Source organism: Hyalella azteca, unplaced genomic scaffold (genome assembly GCF_000764305.2).
Source record: "Hyalella azteca isolate HAZT.00-mixed unplaced genomic scaffold, Hazt_2.0.2 contig11277, whole genome shotgun sequence".
NCBI classification, from domain to species: Eukaryota; Metazoa; Arthropoda; class Malacostraca; order Amphipoda; family Hyalellidae; genus Hyalella; species Hyalella azteca.
Window position 1 is genome coordinate 569,543 of NW_025941278.1, and position 18,462 is coordinate 588,004.

The 18,462-nt window shown below is 34.9% G+C and overlaps 1 protein-coding gene across 1 annotated transcript in view; it reads right to left on the minus strand.

Annotated features, from left to right (window-relative positions):
• Positions 1-2,847: 2,847 nt before the first annotated feature.
• Positions 2,848-18,462, minus strand: part of LOC108678781 (regulating synaptic membrane exocytosis protein 2) — a 44,815-nt gene continuing 29,200 nt past the window's right edge. The window contains exons 10-14 of the mRNA XM_047882774.1: positions 17,834-18,064; positions 15,474-15,522; positions 9,787-9,848; positions 8,094-8,207; positions 2,848-7,062 (exon numbers count right to left, since the gene is read on the minus strand). Of these exons, the coding sequence (XP_047738730.1) occupies positions 6,758-7,062; positions 8,094-8,207; positions 9,787-9,848; positions 15,474-15,522; positions 17,834-18,064 (761 nt within the window). The 3' untranslated portion in view covers positions 2,848-6,757. The remainder of the gene's footprint in view (positions 7,063-8,093; positions 8,208-9,786; positions 9,849-15,473; positions 15,523-17,833; positions 18,065-18,462) is intronic.

The window sequence follows — 18,462 nt, forward strand, 5'->3', positions numbered from 1 at the left end:
CGGATAATGTTCTAGGGACATAAATTTATGCATGACTGAGCTGAATTTGATAATCATGGCTCAAATTTAGCACAAACATCAAGTGAATATTTTTACGCAAAGAAATTACATAATTAATTTATTAAAATGACAGGAATTTGAGTGAATCATAATTGAAACTGAATAAAGCGTCTCATTTAAAAAAATAAAATTACTTAAAATAACGATTATTTCGTTTATGGTGCGAGTCTTCCAACTTGACGATTTTTTTTAAATTGAAGCATCCAAGCATGTGCGCAAGAATTAATTTTGCAACTATACATTTGAAGTAAGAATTAGCATTGAGTTTCCACAAGAGCAGTCGCATTCTAATATCGATTGCACGGGTGCATGTATAACGTGAAATGTAAATTCTGTTCTACTCCTCTTAATGATATGCAGTGGGCTCACGGCAGGTCAGAAATTTGTTAATATTCAGCATCTCTCTGATGTGAACGCTATAGACTGTACAGTGTTTGCATAATTTAGATCGTCATGTGCGAGGAAAATAAATCGGTTGAAGTTTGATGACTTTTGTTGGCCTTTAAGTAGATTCTCTTACTGAAATTGCATGAAAAAATGTGAATGATGGAGCCGTTTTTGCAGTTCAACTGCTGCCATGATCGAATGAAATTGCATTTATAGATTATATTTCGTTTAAAATAGGCGTTATATTGTGAATAAGTTTATTGCTACTATATGATTTTAATGTTGTGTCTATGAGTTCAACCTAATTTATTCGTTAGGTAAATATTCAGTAGCGTTCATTTTTTTCATATTAGTGATTGAAATTGAGACAATTTTTCGATTACGTTTGAACAAATAGTGAATTCCTCATCTTTTCAGGTAAAAATAACCTTAAATAAGCTCCATTACAAAGTACTCGTACTTATCTTTTGTGTTCTTTAAACGTGACTCCAAGATTTATTTGACAAAAATGCTCAAATTTGCAAGATAATTAACGAAGATAATACTAATAAAAAATAAGAAGATATAACGAAGATAAATGCGAAGATGTAGCGATAATAAAATGCGTAGATACATTTGAAAATTCTTGTGCCGTTGGTGGAACCAATGATGTACTTGCCCAATGATCATTGTTGAAAAATATAGATTTTTCAACAAACAATTTTAATTTTAACAATATTAAAAATATAAATTTATAAATTTGACAGGTAGCCAAGCTACCTGTCATAATATATAATAATGCAGCAAAATTCAAAATATAAATTTCAGAAAACAAATTATAAAAATAGAGATCAAGGACAGGGTTTGTGAGCGAAAACAAATTAATTTAATTAAAACAAGATTTTTGCATTCCACCTGAATCGATAAAAATGTATGTATATATTGCACATTGTTCACCACTTCAATTATGTCAAATGGAGAGTTTAATTCCAATAATCAAATAAGTAATTTAACCACAAATTTTTCGTAATTAGTATGAATTAAAAACCTATACTGACGGTAGCAGAAGATATTTTTTGGCATCAGTATCAGTTGGTATCAGCCCGAAGTATCAGCTTCAGGATAAGAAAAGTATTTGTGAACAACATTCACTTATATTATTGACGAAGAACTACGTGCATCAATGATGCCCGCACATACACATACAATTCAGTGAGATTTGAAGTTGTTGATACAGCCTCTCATCTCTCGTGCTTCTGAGCGCAAAGCTGAATATTCAACAGTGAGCTATAAATATTGAGTTTAGAATCTAACTTACATGTGTATATATAAGTACATAATCAGGTCTAATTGTCATAAAATTTAACATTATATATAGGTATCACTAACGCAACATGAACAAATTCACTAGTTTATTATTGAAGAACCTCATTGTTTTATGAAACGAATAAGCAAGAAGGAAAATAATAATATTGAAATTTTTTAAGGAATTTTTAAATTTTGTACCGGTTCATCGTTCGTACTCAGTTTAAATTGTTATTGCAAAATTTAAAACCGAGAGATTTGGTGCGATTCATTAATTGATTCAGTAACTCAAATGGATCAAATTATTTAATCCTGATGTCTTCGCTTCTTTCTGAACAATAACTTTTCGAAATATAAATTAGGAAATCAATTCTATCGTCGCTAAGAAATTAATCTCTCGTTTAGCGGGATGATAACAAGTTTCGCAAAATATAGCTGATACCGCGTTGGCAGCTGCACGAAATATTACTATCATTCTTGCGAACACAGCATTTTTTTATTCTTTAAGAATATGTCAAGTAAAATTAGGCGTGATACAATGAAAATAACATTAAAAGTAAGCCTATCTTTTCAATAACAAATTACCGCTACGTCGCTATTGAAGATCACAGACTAAGCATTGCGGCAGAAGACGATATTACAAGCAAACCGGGTTGTTCAGAACAACACAACACGGGGATAATCATCACGAACATCAATTATATTATTATTAATCAGTCGCATATAATGAGACGTGGAATGGAATCCACATTCCTGTATTTCTTCAATAATCGTGTTTTCTCCTTCGAACGTTTAAGGATTTAATAAAAAAGGGTCATTCAATATCACAAGGGATTCACGCAAACTTCCTGGTTTGTACTTCGGGCCAAGCAGCCAGATTTGGCAGGAAAAAATCGAAAGTATTTCGTGGGAAAGACGAGATCATGAAGTTTTGTGTCTAGCCTAGTCAGTTGCCACTATGCTTTGGACAAGTGAGCAGCGTGCGTTTGCTGTCGATGCTTACTCTTCTAATGACCATTCCATTATCGCTACTCAACGAGCACTCCGTACTCATTTTTGTATTCGTCCTTCAGGCCGGGCTCTTGATCGGAAATCGATTGTTACAATTTGGCTCCGTGTGATTTTTTATGGGGATATCTTAAATAAATTGTTTACAATGACTGTCCGCGAACAGTACTTCATTGAAAGAAAAGCATACGCTAAGCCATCGCCAACATACCAGTCAATATACTTCAGCGACTTGAACAGAACTTCAAAAATCGACTAAGTTTATTCATTGATAAATGAATATTGACAATGGGGGCTGTCAATTGTCCCATGTCATTTTTAAAAGTAAGAGATCCAAAAGTTAATGTCTTTTTCTGTCTTTTTCAATAAAATCTATATTTTAATAATGTTATTACTAGTTCTTTTTTTTTAATGAGCTTTCCGTGTAAAGCTGTAAAGCTTTATTGTGCTTTTTAGGAAGTTTCCCTGAACCTCCCAGTATATAAGTGATGAAATTATAAAAATTTCCTTCTGGGACTGATTGCTGAGATCACAAAAAGATCATAATCAAATAAAATTATTAGATGATTGTCAAGCAGTATCTTGGCAATGTATAAGAGAAAACATACCAGGCAAACTAGAGAATTAATTCATACTTCCACTATATTCGACGATGTTGAATATCATATAGTATAAAAAAATCACGCTTGCCTGTAGTCCTCCATGGCAAAATCCCTGCTTAAATTAAAACTTTTGAGTCAGTGAAGTCGACAAGAATTAGACATAGAATGAGATAAGAGGAGTACTGAGTAACAGGTTTACAGGAATGTAAACAAAGACACTTTTACAAAAGTTTGTCTACATGGGGAAGCTACCTTCTATAGCTTCCTCATTTATATACGGGAGTGAACGTCAGGGGGGTCGAAAAAGACGTTGGCCGCACTAGCAGACATTCGCATCGCTCAATATTAATTGATAAAAGAGATAGCAAAATATTTAACAATATCAGCTCTAATGAAAATCCATAGACTGAAATAGTAGTTTCAAGATATTTATAACTCGAGAATCATTTTTTATAATTCACTGATATTAAAATTGAAATTCATATGCGGTTATTTGTATGAGTTTGTTTACAGTTTACTTTAAACTGACAAATTATTAATTATTGTCGCTATTTTTCCAGATAAATTGTGTGTACAATTGGCCGAGTTATACAGCTACACACACGTCAATTCAGTGATCATAACGAACCCGTTGACATTATCGGGCTAGGTACTTATTATTGAGGACTTAAATTACAAGGGTACTTGCAGAGATAAAAAACAGTAAGTCTACGAACTAGTCCACCTCGTTCAGCTACGCTAGGAAAAGCGAGGTGAAGCCGGAGACTAACACGAACTAACAAAAAGTAACTAACTTGTAGCTATCATGTAGCTAACTTTAGTTAACTTGTAGATAACTTGTAGCTAACATGTAGCAAACAAGGTGCTAACATGAAGCTAACTTGTAGCTAACGTGTAGCTAACTTGAAGCGAACAACATATAGCAAACATGTTGCTAACTTGTAGTTAACATGTAACTAACATGTTGCTAACATTTAGCTAACATGAAGCCAAAAGGTAGTTAACACGTAGCTGGCATGTTCCCAAGATGTAGCTAAAACGTAGCTAACATGTAGTTAACATGTAGCTAAAACGTAGCTAATATGTACCTAAAATATCGGTACATAAACTCTGTTCTACACGAAGTGTTGTGATAGAAAAAAGACTACAAGACCGAGCACAACAATCAGTAGATCACATTAATGTTTCGTTATACACAAGAAAAGAGTGCAGGTAGCAAAGCAGCTAAAGATTGTCTCAAACACGATACAGAAACCGTGTTCAGATTCAGGCAAGATGAAGGCGAAATGTTCAAACTTTTCACATATTTTTCTTACACCTGGAATTTTAATTAGAATACGAAGCTGTGTTAAATGGCTCATATCAACAGGGATCCTTAGAGATGAAGAACAAATTTATTCAATATAGTGTGAAGATTAAGCCAACTGCGTCGTTTTTATAATAATCTATATTGATTCAATTTCAACAATAGACTAAATTTTTCCAGTCTCGAAAGTGTTGCCGAACGCAAGAGTCGAACAAATTCTTAGTAACTGTGGAGGACTTGGAGAAATCTAATGCAAATCACAAAATTCAACCTCGTATACAATGTACTCGATATTAATGCAATCAATTGTAAGTCTTAACGTAAACACAAACTCATTATATTTTTAAGAGCTTAGTTGCAACATACAGAGTTATTTTCTTGAAAATAATATTTTTATGTTTCTTTATGTTGCTCATGCACTAGTACGACATGCATGAGAGAAAACTCTCGATATATGTTTAGAACAATGACAACAATTAGCATAATCTCTTATATACGTGAACTGATTGTCCTACGATAGTTGAACCTTATTGGTAATAAAAATTTGTTCGAAAATTAACCCATATTTTTAAAAATAGTTCGGAGAATCCTCTCCTGAAGTAAAAAGTATCAAAAAATTTTTCATATTTAATATTATATACTGTTACTGATTATGTAGTGGATTGAGGACTTAACATTATAATCTCAGAATGAAAGTCAAAGTATTGTAAATACTCGAATTTCTGGGGATTGTCATAAAACTTTTTAAGCTTAATACCGACTTAACTTAACTTAACTTTAACTTTAATGAATGATATCTCGCTGAAAACTTTCTTCAACAGCAACAGTAAAATTATTCCGTATAAATTAGATATGTTTAAATGTTTAGAGCACCAATTGTCATGCTATTGAAATAAATAGCGTTGGAAATTACGTTAAATTTATTACCTTGCCTGTTACCTATACAGGCCAGGTAATTTATTACCGGTACAGCCTCGAGCGCTAAGGAAAAGTCACGAGACAACTCCCTTCGTCAGAAAAAATGATCAGAACACCCCCATAACTCCATATGATCACGAGAAGGCAATATGGACGAAGGAGAAAATTTGTGTGATACCACACAATAAACGATGCATGGGTGAACACACAACACGGGAGCGCTAATACTACGTGGTATAAACAGACGAAGTTCATAAATACATGACATACAAGGGCACACGTAACACAGACAATTCTCTAGAAGCGTTCGATAACGACAAATTACTGACGAAAGGTAGGAATTAACTGAGTTTCCCCCAACCAATTAAAGCAATATTTGATACGATCACATGATGGCATCAATTCAGTTGGGGAAAATTCAGCTCCATGACCTCCGGGTACGAAATGTCGTATAAAAGTCTCACTTCTCGAGTTGGGCAACACTGTACAAATGCTATGGAGGTAACATATATAGTCTACGCACACATATTATATTCTCTGTGATAAAAACTGTGCGTAGTTTAAAATGATCAACGAGACTCGTAATAACACTTCTGTTATTTAATATCTTTAGCCATCGTACCTCTTGACTGATGCCCACGACGAATGACTGATGCCCACGAAGGCAAAATGCAAGTTTGCTAAGAGATTTTCGCGAATCTTGTACCGAAAAAAGCTACAGAAAATTTTCGCATTCACTTACATGATATTTGTCAAAAACATGTTTTGGCCAAATAAGGATGGCTGATATCTTCATTCATTCAACTGTTACTGAGACCAGCGATAACCATTCACTTAAATCATTCATCGCCTTGCCACTATATGAATGAGCAAATACATTATTTTCTATTGAAACACGTTCAAGTGTGGCTAGACGATCATGGCGTTAAATAAAGCAAGTCCTGTAAGCGAACTGCAAAAAAAGCAGCTAAAAAAATCATTCAAAGCTGAAATTTGATTCATGTAGGTTGAAGGTGTAAAATGTCGCATAGTCAATTTTATTAATTCGATGAATATTCATACCATTTTTCTCTTCGTATCCTGAATATTAGTTTTGAGAACAATCGTACAGCAAATACTACAATTTCATTTCATATCTTTTTTTCATAATTCTTAGATGGTGAAAGTTTAGATTTTAGTGATAGAAATCGCTTTAGTTACTTTCTCCTGAATCAGAGTCTGGCCTTCCTAACTTAGGTAGGAGAGTATACCAGCCTGACACGGGCTTACCGAAGTACAAATCGCCCAGGTTGATTTCAGCCGAACCAATGCACTTGTTATGAGCAAAGTATTTAGATTTCTCCCAGACCATCACAAGAAGGATTTTACCGAGAGCGTCGCTGGGCAGGTAGCGCACGGTCTGATGGTAGACGGGCTTCGTTGAGCTCTGGATCACTTTTGTCTTCCGCTTGTTGAATTTCGATTCCCGGGACTTAAGATAGGTTTTCACGTACGTATCTGAAATTATTATAAGAATTCGATTATTGGAAAAAAGAATTTAATAATAATTTCTTATTTCCGTGACTTTCACTATCATGAAAGTCACTTGAGGATTCAAGTACACATCTGAAGTTTTTAAGGGATAAATAAAATTTGTAAAAAAGTTACATTGGAATTTCAGTGAATTCGACCAAGTAAATAATTGAATTGTTTTTTTATCAAAGTGTAAATATTGTGTTTAGTTTTACATTTGACTTTTTGAATTTGTTATTTTTAAGGTAGCATATGAATTCTTATCTGTACGGTCGAACGGGAAGTAATGCTTATCTTATGTTCTCATGCATAAATAATCATATTATATTGGCTATAATGAATGCTGATTAAAAATAAGCACATCAGAACAGTAAAATTCTTGATGTTTAAGTCGAATAATTAAAACATGATATGAACGTCTCAGTATATGAGATAATTAAAACTTAAAATGACGGGTTTTGCGCAGGTAATATATCATTAAAATAAGCAAAATCAACTCAGTGTAAAATTCCCAACGTCTTAATCGAATAATTGAAATATGAAATGAACATCTAAGTCGGATAATTGAAAAATGAAATGAACATCTAAGTCGGATAATTGGAACATCACATGAACATCTAAGTCAGATAATTGAAACATGAAATGACATATAAGTCAGACAATTGAAACATGAAATGAACATCTAATTCGGATAATTGAAACATGAAATGAACTCTTAATTCGGATAATTGAAACATGAAATGAACTTTTAAGTCGGATAATTGAAACATGAAATAAACTCTTACGTCAGATAATTGAAACATGAAATGAACTCTTCAGTCGGATAATTGAAACATGAAATGAACTTTTAAGTCGGATAATTGAAACATGAAATAAACTCTTAAGTAGGATAATTGAAACATGAAATGAACTCTTAAATCGGATAATTGAAACATGAAATGAACTCTTAAATAGGATAATTGAAACATGAAATGAACTCTTAAGTCTGATAATTGAAAATGATGTATTTGCGGTACCTGGAGGCCGTCCCGACTCTGCGAGTGGGAGACCCCTGGCGGAGCCGATAATGACTTCCAAATGGAGTTTGGTTAAGGAGAGCTCCAGCAGGATCTCCCCGGGCGAGATGTCATCTGCACGGTCGAGATTATATCAGGCAAGTATGCTGGGCCGCCGACGCCATATTGGCCTCGTAACGGTAAACATTTTCCGAAGAAAAAAGTGATTTAAAACAGTTTTTTGGTATAAAAGAAAAATAAGATGTCTAAGTTAAAAGTTGATTATTTATTGTCCGATTGAGAAAATCATGTTTTAAGTTTAGTGCAACATGAATTTATTTTCATTTCGTTCGAAAATTTTAACTCAGAGTAACTGATAATAAATATAATCAAATTTATTCATAAAATCTAGTTGCCAGTTAGTAATGCAAACAGCAAAAAAAATTAATTCGATCAGTAAATAAAGAGGTTAAGTTAACCTAGATATAGTATAATAGGAGAAAAAGAAATGGAATGCATTCGGAAGGTTAGTCTGCGACACGACGGCTCTAAGAGATATGCGACAATCATGCGAACATTTATGATATAAACGATCACTATTTAAAAGAGCGCTTGTACATGGAACAGGGAAGGCAGTGATTGAAAGATGGCTTGAATTAATAAGTAACATGAAAGGAGGAGTTAGAGTTTATTTTAATGACAAGTGTCACACGTTGACAGGGGGCAAGGCACTGACGCTATGTTCGGTACGAAACGTTTAGTCACAACACGTAAGGTTCTCGATCGCTTGTGCATCCATTGATGTATTTAATACCAGATCTAAACAATAATTTTAGATAACTCAAAAATTTATCTATTGGTGAATTCTTCTTGAGAACATTACTAGTGATTTGTTGTGTTTGTGATGAGCACTGTACTCATGTTTTAATAATTTGTTAGCTTAGCTTAGTTTTGTTTTAACAGAGGCTCAAATAACACTATATAGGCTCATTATAACAGCCACCTTGTTCTCTTGAAGCCAGTTTACTCGTTAGAAATACTACTTTGACAAACGTTAATTTGCCTACTAGAATTTCATGATAGGACTTTTTCTCAGAATGAACAAATTGACAATTAATTCAGCGCTGATAAAGGCAAAATTGAATAAAAATTTGTTTGCATATGTCGCGTACGAAAAGAAATTGAATTGAAGTAACCACGCGCGGTGGCACTGGGATGGCAGTTCTCAACCATTTTATAAACCGTCAGTGCACTTCTTAGTTAGAATTTTTAAGGGATAATAAATACTGGTACATATGTTAAAGTAAGCGGCATATGTAAACATTGAAAGCATGGTGACAGTGCAGAACGTGAAAGAGTAAGCGAGAAAGACGAAACACGAGAAAGCCATTCTGTGGCGTGGATGTCCGTCTGTCCGAACGGATTTCCTCCCCGCATTTAGTGAAAGCTTACGTGCGCAAAACAAGTCATCTTGATAAAGAGCAAAAATTTCAAGTCCAGTCATGTTCCCATGCCTATAAATTACAACAGACTTGGTACTTACTGAGAGTACGAAAGAATAAAAAATCTACAGGAATCAAAAAAATAAAAACTGTAGAGTCTAATGTATGAGCTATGAGGTCTCAAAAAGCGCAAAAAGAGTAGTATTGTGATGTAAAAAATACTTGTATGCGTTCAAAATTCGTGCTAGGCACTGAGATCGATGGCGACTGACCTGTATAAACTTCTCTATAGCCTCGTGGCAAGACTTGACAAGGGCCAAGCATAGGATCACCTCTGCTCCACCACCACACCACAGTTATGGAAGATAATGGAAGACACATCAATTTATAGACGCAACAGACCAGCTGTAGAGATAAGTACACGCTTCATACATTGGGAACACAAACGTGTGAGTATAGCAGGGATCAAGGCAGGACGGGTACACTGATGTCACCGAGTAACTAAAATTAAAAAATTAGCAAAGTGAACGATGTTAGGTTCATGAAATGTTTATAAATAATTGAAGGTGAGTCACAAATAGAGGTTTAGTGTAACATGGCCTAAGGGAATTTGAGAATCTCGGTTCTTGCTACGACTCTAGGGATAGAACTAGCATTAATATATACGTGAATAGATAGGAAGTACGAAGATGCACAAGTATAGAAATGGATACAATTGAAAATTTAATAGAGATAATAAAACAATTTGCAGCATAGCTATGAAGCAAGCTTAATTAACATAAAAATAACTATAACTAATTATTTATTACAAGGCAACTTCATGCAGAGTTAGCTGCACTCACTCAACGTGCTCTGATCGACTTATGTCAGGCACCAGGCAATCATTTAATTTCCATTGCTGTTTAATAAAAAATTTCATAATCACTCGAGTCCCACAACTCAGAAGCAATAAAAATTAAAATCCAGTGCACACCTCATGGAACTTGTTCATACACATGAGTGATTAAAAAATTTGATAGATGTTCAGCTCTGGAATTAAGCACGAGTGTTTCTTAAACCAGATTGTTTGGCATATTGCGTTGTCGCAATTTCAGTTATTACAGATAATAGTTATCATTTGTTATATTACATATATTGCTTTTGCATGAAATATACCATTTATTAAAATTAAGGAGCAAAAAATATATTATCTTTTAAGCATTAATATAATATCGAGTAAAAAACTCGTATTGGATGAATAGAAATCATCTGGCTTTGTGATATTACTCAGGTGATAATTCAAACACCCTTTTTTGAACTTCAAGCTTGAATAATTTCCTTTTCAACATGATTGTTGCACTAAGCCGGAAGTGTTACTTAGATGGTTAAGCCGGAAAATTAAGTGGAAAATTTCGCTTCCTAATGCTTACGAACTTGGAAAGAGCAAAAAACCTACGCACACACTTCACGCTACACACCTCGGACATACCACGGTGCAATCATTATGCAAAGAACATGCTGCATTATAAACACACATGCTACACCCTATGCACAAATATCACACTCTATGCACACATGTCTCACATTATGCACACACGCGCCACACTCTATATCCATATCCCACACTCTACACTTATACGCTATACCCTACGTAAACACCAAAGGCACATCACAACTATCATGTCTCACAGAAAGAACTCCATGCAATAAATGAAATTCTTATTTCGGCAGCGAACTTGAAATACGAACCTAGAACGTCTGGTTACAGTCTTCTATTTCAACAACTAAAGCTAATTTGAATTGCGATTTCATGAACAACGGTCATTTTGCCAGCGCAACTATCCAACGGACTATTGATGCGGTTTTTATAACAGAAATATATTGAGTCTCGTTTTATTGCGTCAAATAGCGAAGATGATTTCAAAGTAGAAAAACACTATGACTGATTTTATTTTGTTATAACATCAATACAGGTTTCATTGCTCCGAAACATTGAAGATTATTGCTTCAAATATTAACCCTCTACCGCTGTATGTCACTCTCCCGGAACATAACTTTCATCTTAGATTATACTTAAACTATTGAGTGTAGCAACCAGAGGACGTTTGTACGCAACAGAGAACATTTAAAGATGTATGTGGCGGCAACAATCAGTGCAAGTCATTTTGCGCTCACTAAAACGTATCTTTTTTGGGAAGTAGGCCTGTGAAAATATTGCTCTGGTTACTCATGTCAGGCGGTAGAGGGTTAAGGCTGGTTCCAAAGCTAGAAAGTGTTGAGAAAGGATTTATGACTTCAGAGATATTCTGATATAGATTCGTTCGTTAATTTTATTCAAATCATAGGCTGAATATATAATATGAAGTATCAAAGGAACGAAATTGATTGATTTACGGATCAACCAACATCAACTGGAGAAATGACCGCTGGATTTTATACTTTTAACGGATAAATAGGACCTACGAAAAAAATTTCCAAAAATCAAACTCGAATAGTAGCTATTATAAAATTTTCAAGGAACTAAACGTTGGGCACGCGTTACAAAAATTCATTCCACAACTCGATTAGATTTACTCTTGATAGTGAAGATGAGAATTTCTTGCTCCTTATAGACGTTTCCTTGGCGTCTTGTTTGCTAAAGTTCACGTGGTTTCATATATTTTATGGTAAGTTGTATTGTGGTTGCGAGATTTCTTGTGTAGTGAATTGGTTGTGGAGAGAAATAAACACTCGTCGCTAGTGGCAGTGAAGGGGTTAAAGTAAAATTGCCAACAATGTGCCAGTGTTGAAAAACAGTAAAACTGTACGGAAGAGGCATTGATGGGTGAAAGTAAAACTGCTTGGGCGTGGCAGTGAGGGAAGAAAGTAAACCTGGTTGTACGTGGCAGTGAGGGGTGAAAGTAAAACTGGTTGGAAGGGGCAGTGTTGGGTGAAAGTAAAACTGGTTGGATGTGGCAGTGAGAGGTGAAAGTAAAACTGGTTGGAAGGGGCAGTGATGGGTGAAAGTAAAACTGGTTGGACGTGGGAGTGAGAGGTGAAAGTAAAACTGGTTGGACGTGGCAGTGAGAGGTGAAAGTAAAATAGGTTGTATGTGGCAGATGACAAAGTAGCAAAATTTTACGGATAAAATATGAAAATTTTCAAATAAGACGGATTGATTCGAACTTTATGGAAATGCCAGCGTTTGAAATAATGTGATGTCCTAAATACAAATAAACTCTACATGTAGCGTTTTTCTAGGGAATATGACCGTATTTGACTGTAGCAAACGAAAACAAAATATGCAGAATAGATCAATGGAAGAGTGTGAATGAATTTATTTGATATTGTGATAATACAAATGTTTTATTATAAATTAAGAAAAACTTTTCACAAGTGGATGTTGTTTGGAGGAGTAGCGTTTCATCGGGAGTTTGTTCGAGAGTGCGATGCAAGTTGAGTGATAAAATTTCATTATTAGTAGAAGAAATTCTCGCTCAGAAGAGAATACAAATTTTTTTGTTAACAACACAAACTATAAACAACTCATGTATGAATCAAATGTCAACTTTAAACGTCATCATTGAGAGCTACAATGCAAATATATACACAATTGATTCTTACTGAAAAATTTTCAGTAAGATTTTATCAATCAGAATTTTCACTTCGCGTTTGTACCCATTAATTGTGCTTATAGATTTGCAATTTAATTCGTTTTGAATTACTGTTGGTTTAGAAACTATAGTCCATTATACCGCCATAAATTGAAATGGATTTTGGGGGATAAATAGTTATACGCGGCATAAATTATTGTCGATTTGAAAGGAAAATTCAGTTAAACTGTTTTGAATTAATGTCGATTTGAAAGAAGCTTGAATAAATCCTTTAATAAATAGAGCTGCTTCAGAAGGGTAGTTTATTCAACCCGCCACTTGATTTTTCTGGTTTATGAGGATAATTCGTGTTTACCCAAGCCATGAAAAATTAAGTAAATTAGGTCATAGCTGAAGCAATTAATTAATATTTCATTCCGTTAAACAGTTCGGGAGTTCAAAACAGGGCTGGTTGCCGTACATTTTTCTTTTTATTTATATAAAATTAGAATTTAGTTTAGGCAAATATGGAAGTGAAGATAAACATGTAGCGTGAATAACCTCGAAATCTTATTTGTAATGTACGATATTCGTTTTATTAATGCCGTTAAAAATTAGCTAAATAGGCAGCTTCATTGTATTGTAGTTGCTAGGAGTATAATTTTCATCAATTCAATCAACCAAATTATAATATAATTATCATGTGAAGCTTTGATGACTTAATTACTATCATACAATTTAGGGAAAACCCATTTTTATTCTTATTTTTTTCGGGACAATTTTTCAGTGAATTGAGTCCAACTAAACTGACACGAAGACATGAAAGGCATAGCACAAATAACACAGCTCATGAATACAATACAGTGAGAGATATGAAATGTAGCAATCTCCACGAGCGTCAGAGACCAAGTATACAGGCACTACGGATGCGTCGAACAAATTCGATGTTTTTTTTCTAGTTAGACAAGAAGTCAACGTTCCAGAAACACTCTCAAGTAGCCAATTAGTTGAAGAATATAGCGTGTCTAGTATAAAACAATAAAATTTTTTGGAAATTTTTAGATTACAAAACGAATAAAAAAATGCAAAATTAAAACTGTCAATGGATACTTAGCGTAGTAAAGTGCCATAATTTCTGTACATATCAAGAAAAAGAAGTGCAGCAAGTGCATTGATATAGGAACGATTGCTACTGTGATAGTATTTGCAAGTAGTGCTTATATATAATATATAACTACTGCAGCAAGTGTGGAAAATGCTTGAATAATAATATCAAAGATCTAATGGACAAGGGATAACAATGTTCGCCGATCCCAACCAAACTTCAATTTTTCCGACTCACAAATTTGTACAACCGGAAGATTATATTAGAGTGAGAACTGCAAGAAATGAGGTGCCTAAAACACGGAGAAAGCAATTCAAGTTTGGAAAATTCCAGCTGAAAATACAAGAAAATACTTCAGGTTATTGTAATAATTGTTCTGTTAAAAAAATGACTGAAGCCTAGGACTGTGCACAAAACCGAAATAGTTGCAAAACTTATTCGAACAGAAACTGAACTTTAACAAATTTTCCAATACATTTAAAAAATGATTAAACTATTCTATTTAGCAGCTGATTCAATGAAATTAATACTATCCATGTTAACATTAAAACATAGTATCACCCATTTAAGAAATTGAAATGAGATTTTATCTATTTAGAAAGCAATTAAAGTTTCTGGAAGCAATCCCGACCAGTGAAAGTCAGCTCTAATTTTGTGAAATTAAATTTAACTTGTTTCAAGATATCTGAAAACATGCGCATAGCTAAATTTTTCTTTTATATTTAATTTAAAGATATTCGGTAGGAATCCACTTCCCATATGCACAGGTTTGGTGAATTTCACTGAATAATTGAACTCCATTCAAAGAAATTTTGTTTTGTCATTGTTGCATTATTAATTTCATTTTACTACAGCACGAAAATAAATATTTCTCTCAGAGAAATAATATTAGGCTACTTCCCATTTTTTGAAATAATAAATTTAAATAAAAACTGGGAACTAACTAAAACTTTTCAAAACGCGCATTCTGCATAAAGTCGTATTCTCATTGCAAAACTCTACTTCTGTCTAAATTACCATTTCGAAGGTATTTGAGTTATTAGATGCACAGAGACTAGGAAGCTAAGTTTTAAAACTGCCTTTTCTGGATAAAATAATTAAATGCGGGCGGACTGTAACTCAAATGCGGTCAATTGTAACGAAAAATCATATATGAATTATGTGTATATGCTCAAATGATAATCAACGGTAGGTCATGTCTAATTGTTCGAGATGTATGGAAAAGCTAAATAAAATCAGTACCTATAAGAAGTCAGATATCAACATAATATCAACCAAATTCGTGGGCAATGAGTTCACATACCTTGAGTTCCGAATGTCGTCGTCATGGCGGTAGCCTCCTGTGGCGCTGCCTGAATTGAAAAATGTATTGAACACAATAAATGAATTATTAATGCATTGTACACAATGTATTGAATACAAAAACTGCACAAAATAGCCATGAACAATGGCTGCACACAATAGCTGCATAAAATAGCCATGTACAATGGCTGCACACAATAGCTGCATAAAATAGCCATGTACAATGACTGTACCCAATTGCTGCATAAAATAGCCATGTACAATGGCTGCACACAATAGCTGCACAAAATAGCCATGTACAATGACTGTACACAATAGCTGCATAAATAGCCATGTACAATGACTGGACATAATAGCTGTACCCAATAGTTGTAGGTACGCAATGGCCGTACAAAACAGCATAGGAACACGTAGTACAGAATTCAGTCGGGAAACATTGAGAACAAAATGAGCAAAAGAAAATCATGGGAAAAGCGAGTGCAAAAATAGCTTTACTGATGTTATGTATCATAAATTGATACATCAATAATGATTTAAATGGAATCGTGCATAATAAGCACCTTAGGACTCAGACAAAAATTCATCACACATCTTGACCATATCACAATTACTAAAACCACAATACTTTCTTTCATGCCTGAATTAAGTTTCATCTAATAAGAGAATTTAAGATGACACGAAGACTTGCTCTACGAATTTCCGTTTTTCAGGAATTTCGATGATATTTACATCAAAATGACATGGAATCATGAAGCATGCTTCACTCAAAAATCACCGGTGCACTGTGACACTAGAATAATTTTACTGTCAATAGCCTAAACATAGAGCAGATGTCTGGGTATAAATACATAATATTTAATTCTTTTTTGGTTCATTATAGGTAAGATTAAAATATAGAAAAATTCACAATTCAAATTGGCATTTAAGAGCTGATAGGAAAAACACTAAACTTTATTTGAACAAAAAAAATCTCAATCAATATGACTGAAATTTAACTGGAAATTTAATGATTCTTTATGCCGCTTAAATGATACAAGACAAAATTAGAAAAATTTTGTAAATATTGACTTCAAGAAAATTCGCAGAAGTTTCACGATTTTACTTCATTCACTCCAACTCAAAAATTATGCATTTTTTAAGCAACATGCACTGAGAATCAAGCCATCGGAAAATTTCAGTCACTTACCTCGGAAAGCTTGAAAGTTAAAAGCGTTAAAAGAGCATTCAGCTGCAGTGCAAGCTAAACTGTGAGTGCGCGGAGGCTGCTATGTACAAAAGACTTCAGAAGGCCAAAATTGCTGGCGCTTGACGTACGAAAGAGTTGGTCAAGAAGGCAGGCGCTTGACGTACGAAAGAGTAGGTCAAGAAGGCAGGCGAATAACCTACGAAAGAGTTGGTCACGAAGAGAAGCGCTCTGCGTTCGAAAGAATTAGTCAAGAAGGCAGGCGCTTGACGCACGAAAGAGTTGGTCAAGAAGGCAAGTGTTTGCCTGTCGAAAGAGTTGGTCAAGAAGGCAGGCGCTTGACGTACGAAAGAGTTGGTCAAGAAGGCAGGCGCTTGACGTACGAATGAGTTGGTCAAGAACACAATACGAACAGCGACTACGAATGGACGAAGTCGCGTGCGGAGTGAAGGATCAAGAAAGAATAAATAGTAAGAGAGAAAAATAAATAGAACGGGGAAAAGAAGAGGGAGGATGAATTGAAGTGAGTAAAAATGAGTTTAAAAAACGTGGGAGATTTTAAACCATATTTTTTAAATTAGGGAAATTAAGAGAGGACATATAGAGTGGAAGTATTGAGGTAGTAAACGATGAGAAAATATGGTGGAGAAAAATGGTAGGGAGAAGTAAGTGAAAGAAATATTTCGTAATAATTATATAAGACCAAATGAAAAGGAAGAACGCAAGTTCAGAGTAAATAGGAAAATGAAACTATATGTCAGAAATGTTATTTATAGCGAAAGATAAATTAAATCAATCGGATATGAGAGTGAAAAAGCCTGCGCGTCAATGAATTGGAAGGAGCAAGATACGCTAACAGAAGGAATGCTTCAGATGTAGAGCCGAAAAATCGAAACATTTCAAATAAAAACAAGGAAGACGAGCGAAAGTCGATCTCGAGAGATACGATGAAAGTAATTATGAGAAATGTGAAAGAAAAGTGGAAGTTACCGGCATGTAAAAGTCGAATGCATACTCAAATTAGCTAAAAGAAAGATGAAGAGAGCAATTAACAAAAAAGTAAAATACTTCTACAATACTTAAACGTCACCGCGCGCTACTGGCATGGACACGCAGCGCGGTCACAAACTACAGGGTTCTTTTTACAGAATTGTGAGAAAGGCTTAAAGCAACCTAACCTTGGAAGACAGAATGGTCTCCCCTCAAAGACGATGACCTATTGAGATTGTTCCTGAACGAAGAAGCCCCATAGGAGGACCCTTGACCAGTTAGCCAAGCAGGCTTTGACCCAACGTCCCTCCACCCCGCCTCCTGCAGCAGCTCGTTCTGCGTGGTCACTCTGACGCTGCGTGCGCGACGCCGTTGCTCCACGGGCGGTAAGAATGCAAGGCGGTCCTGCAGCTCCTCGACTGAAGGGCAAATAAGGTAAGTATCCTACGAATGAAGAGGGAAGAGAGTAAATGTATTACTCGGCTGAAGAGCAAACACGGTAAGGACTCTTCGAATGCCAAGGAAGAGAGTAAATGTACTACTCGGCTGAAGGGCAAATAAAGTAAAGACACTTCGAATGAAGAGCGAGGAGGGTAAATGTACCACTCGACTGAAGAGCAAACACGGTAAGGACTCTACGAATGCGGAGGGAAGAGAGTAAATGTACTCCTACTCGACTGAAGAGCAAAGACGGGAAGTTTGCTCTTGGACTGAAAAGCGATGAGGTAAGTGAACTCGACTGAAGAGCGAAGATGGTGAGGAAACTCAACTGAAGAGCGAGGAGGATATGTGTACTTTTCGACTGAAGAGCGAGGAG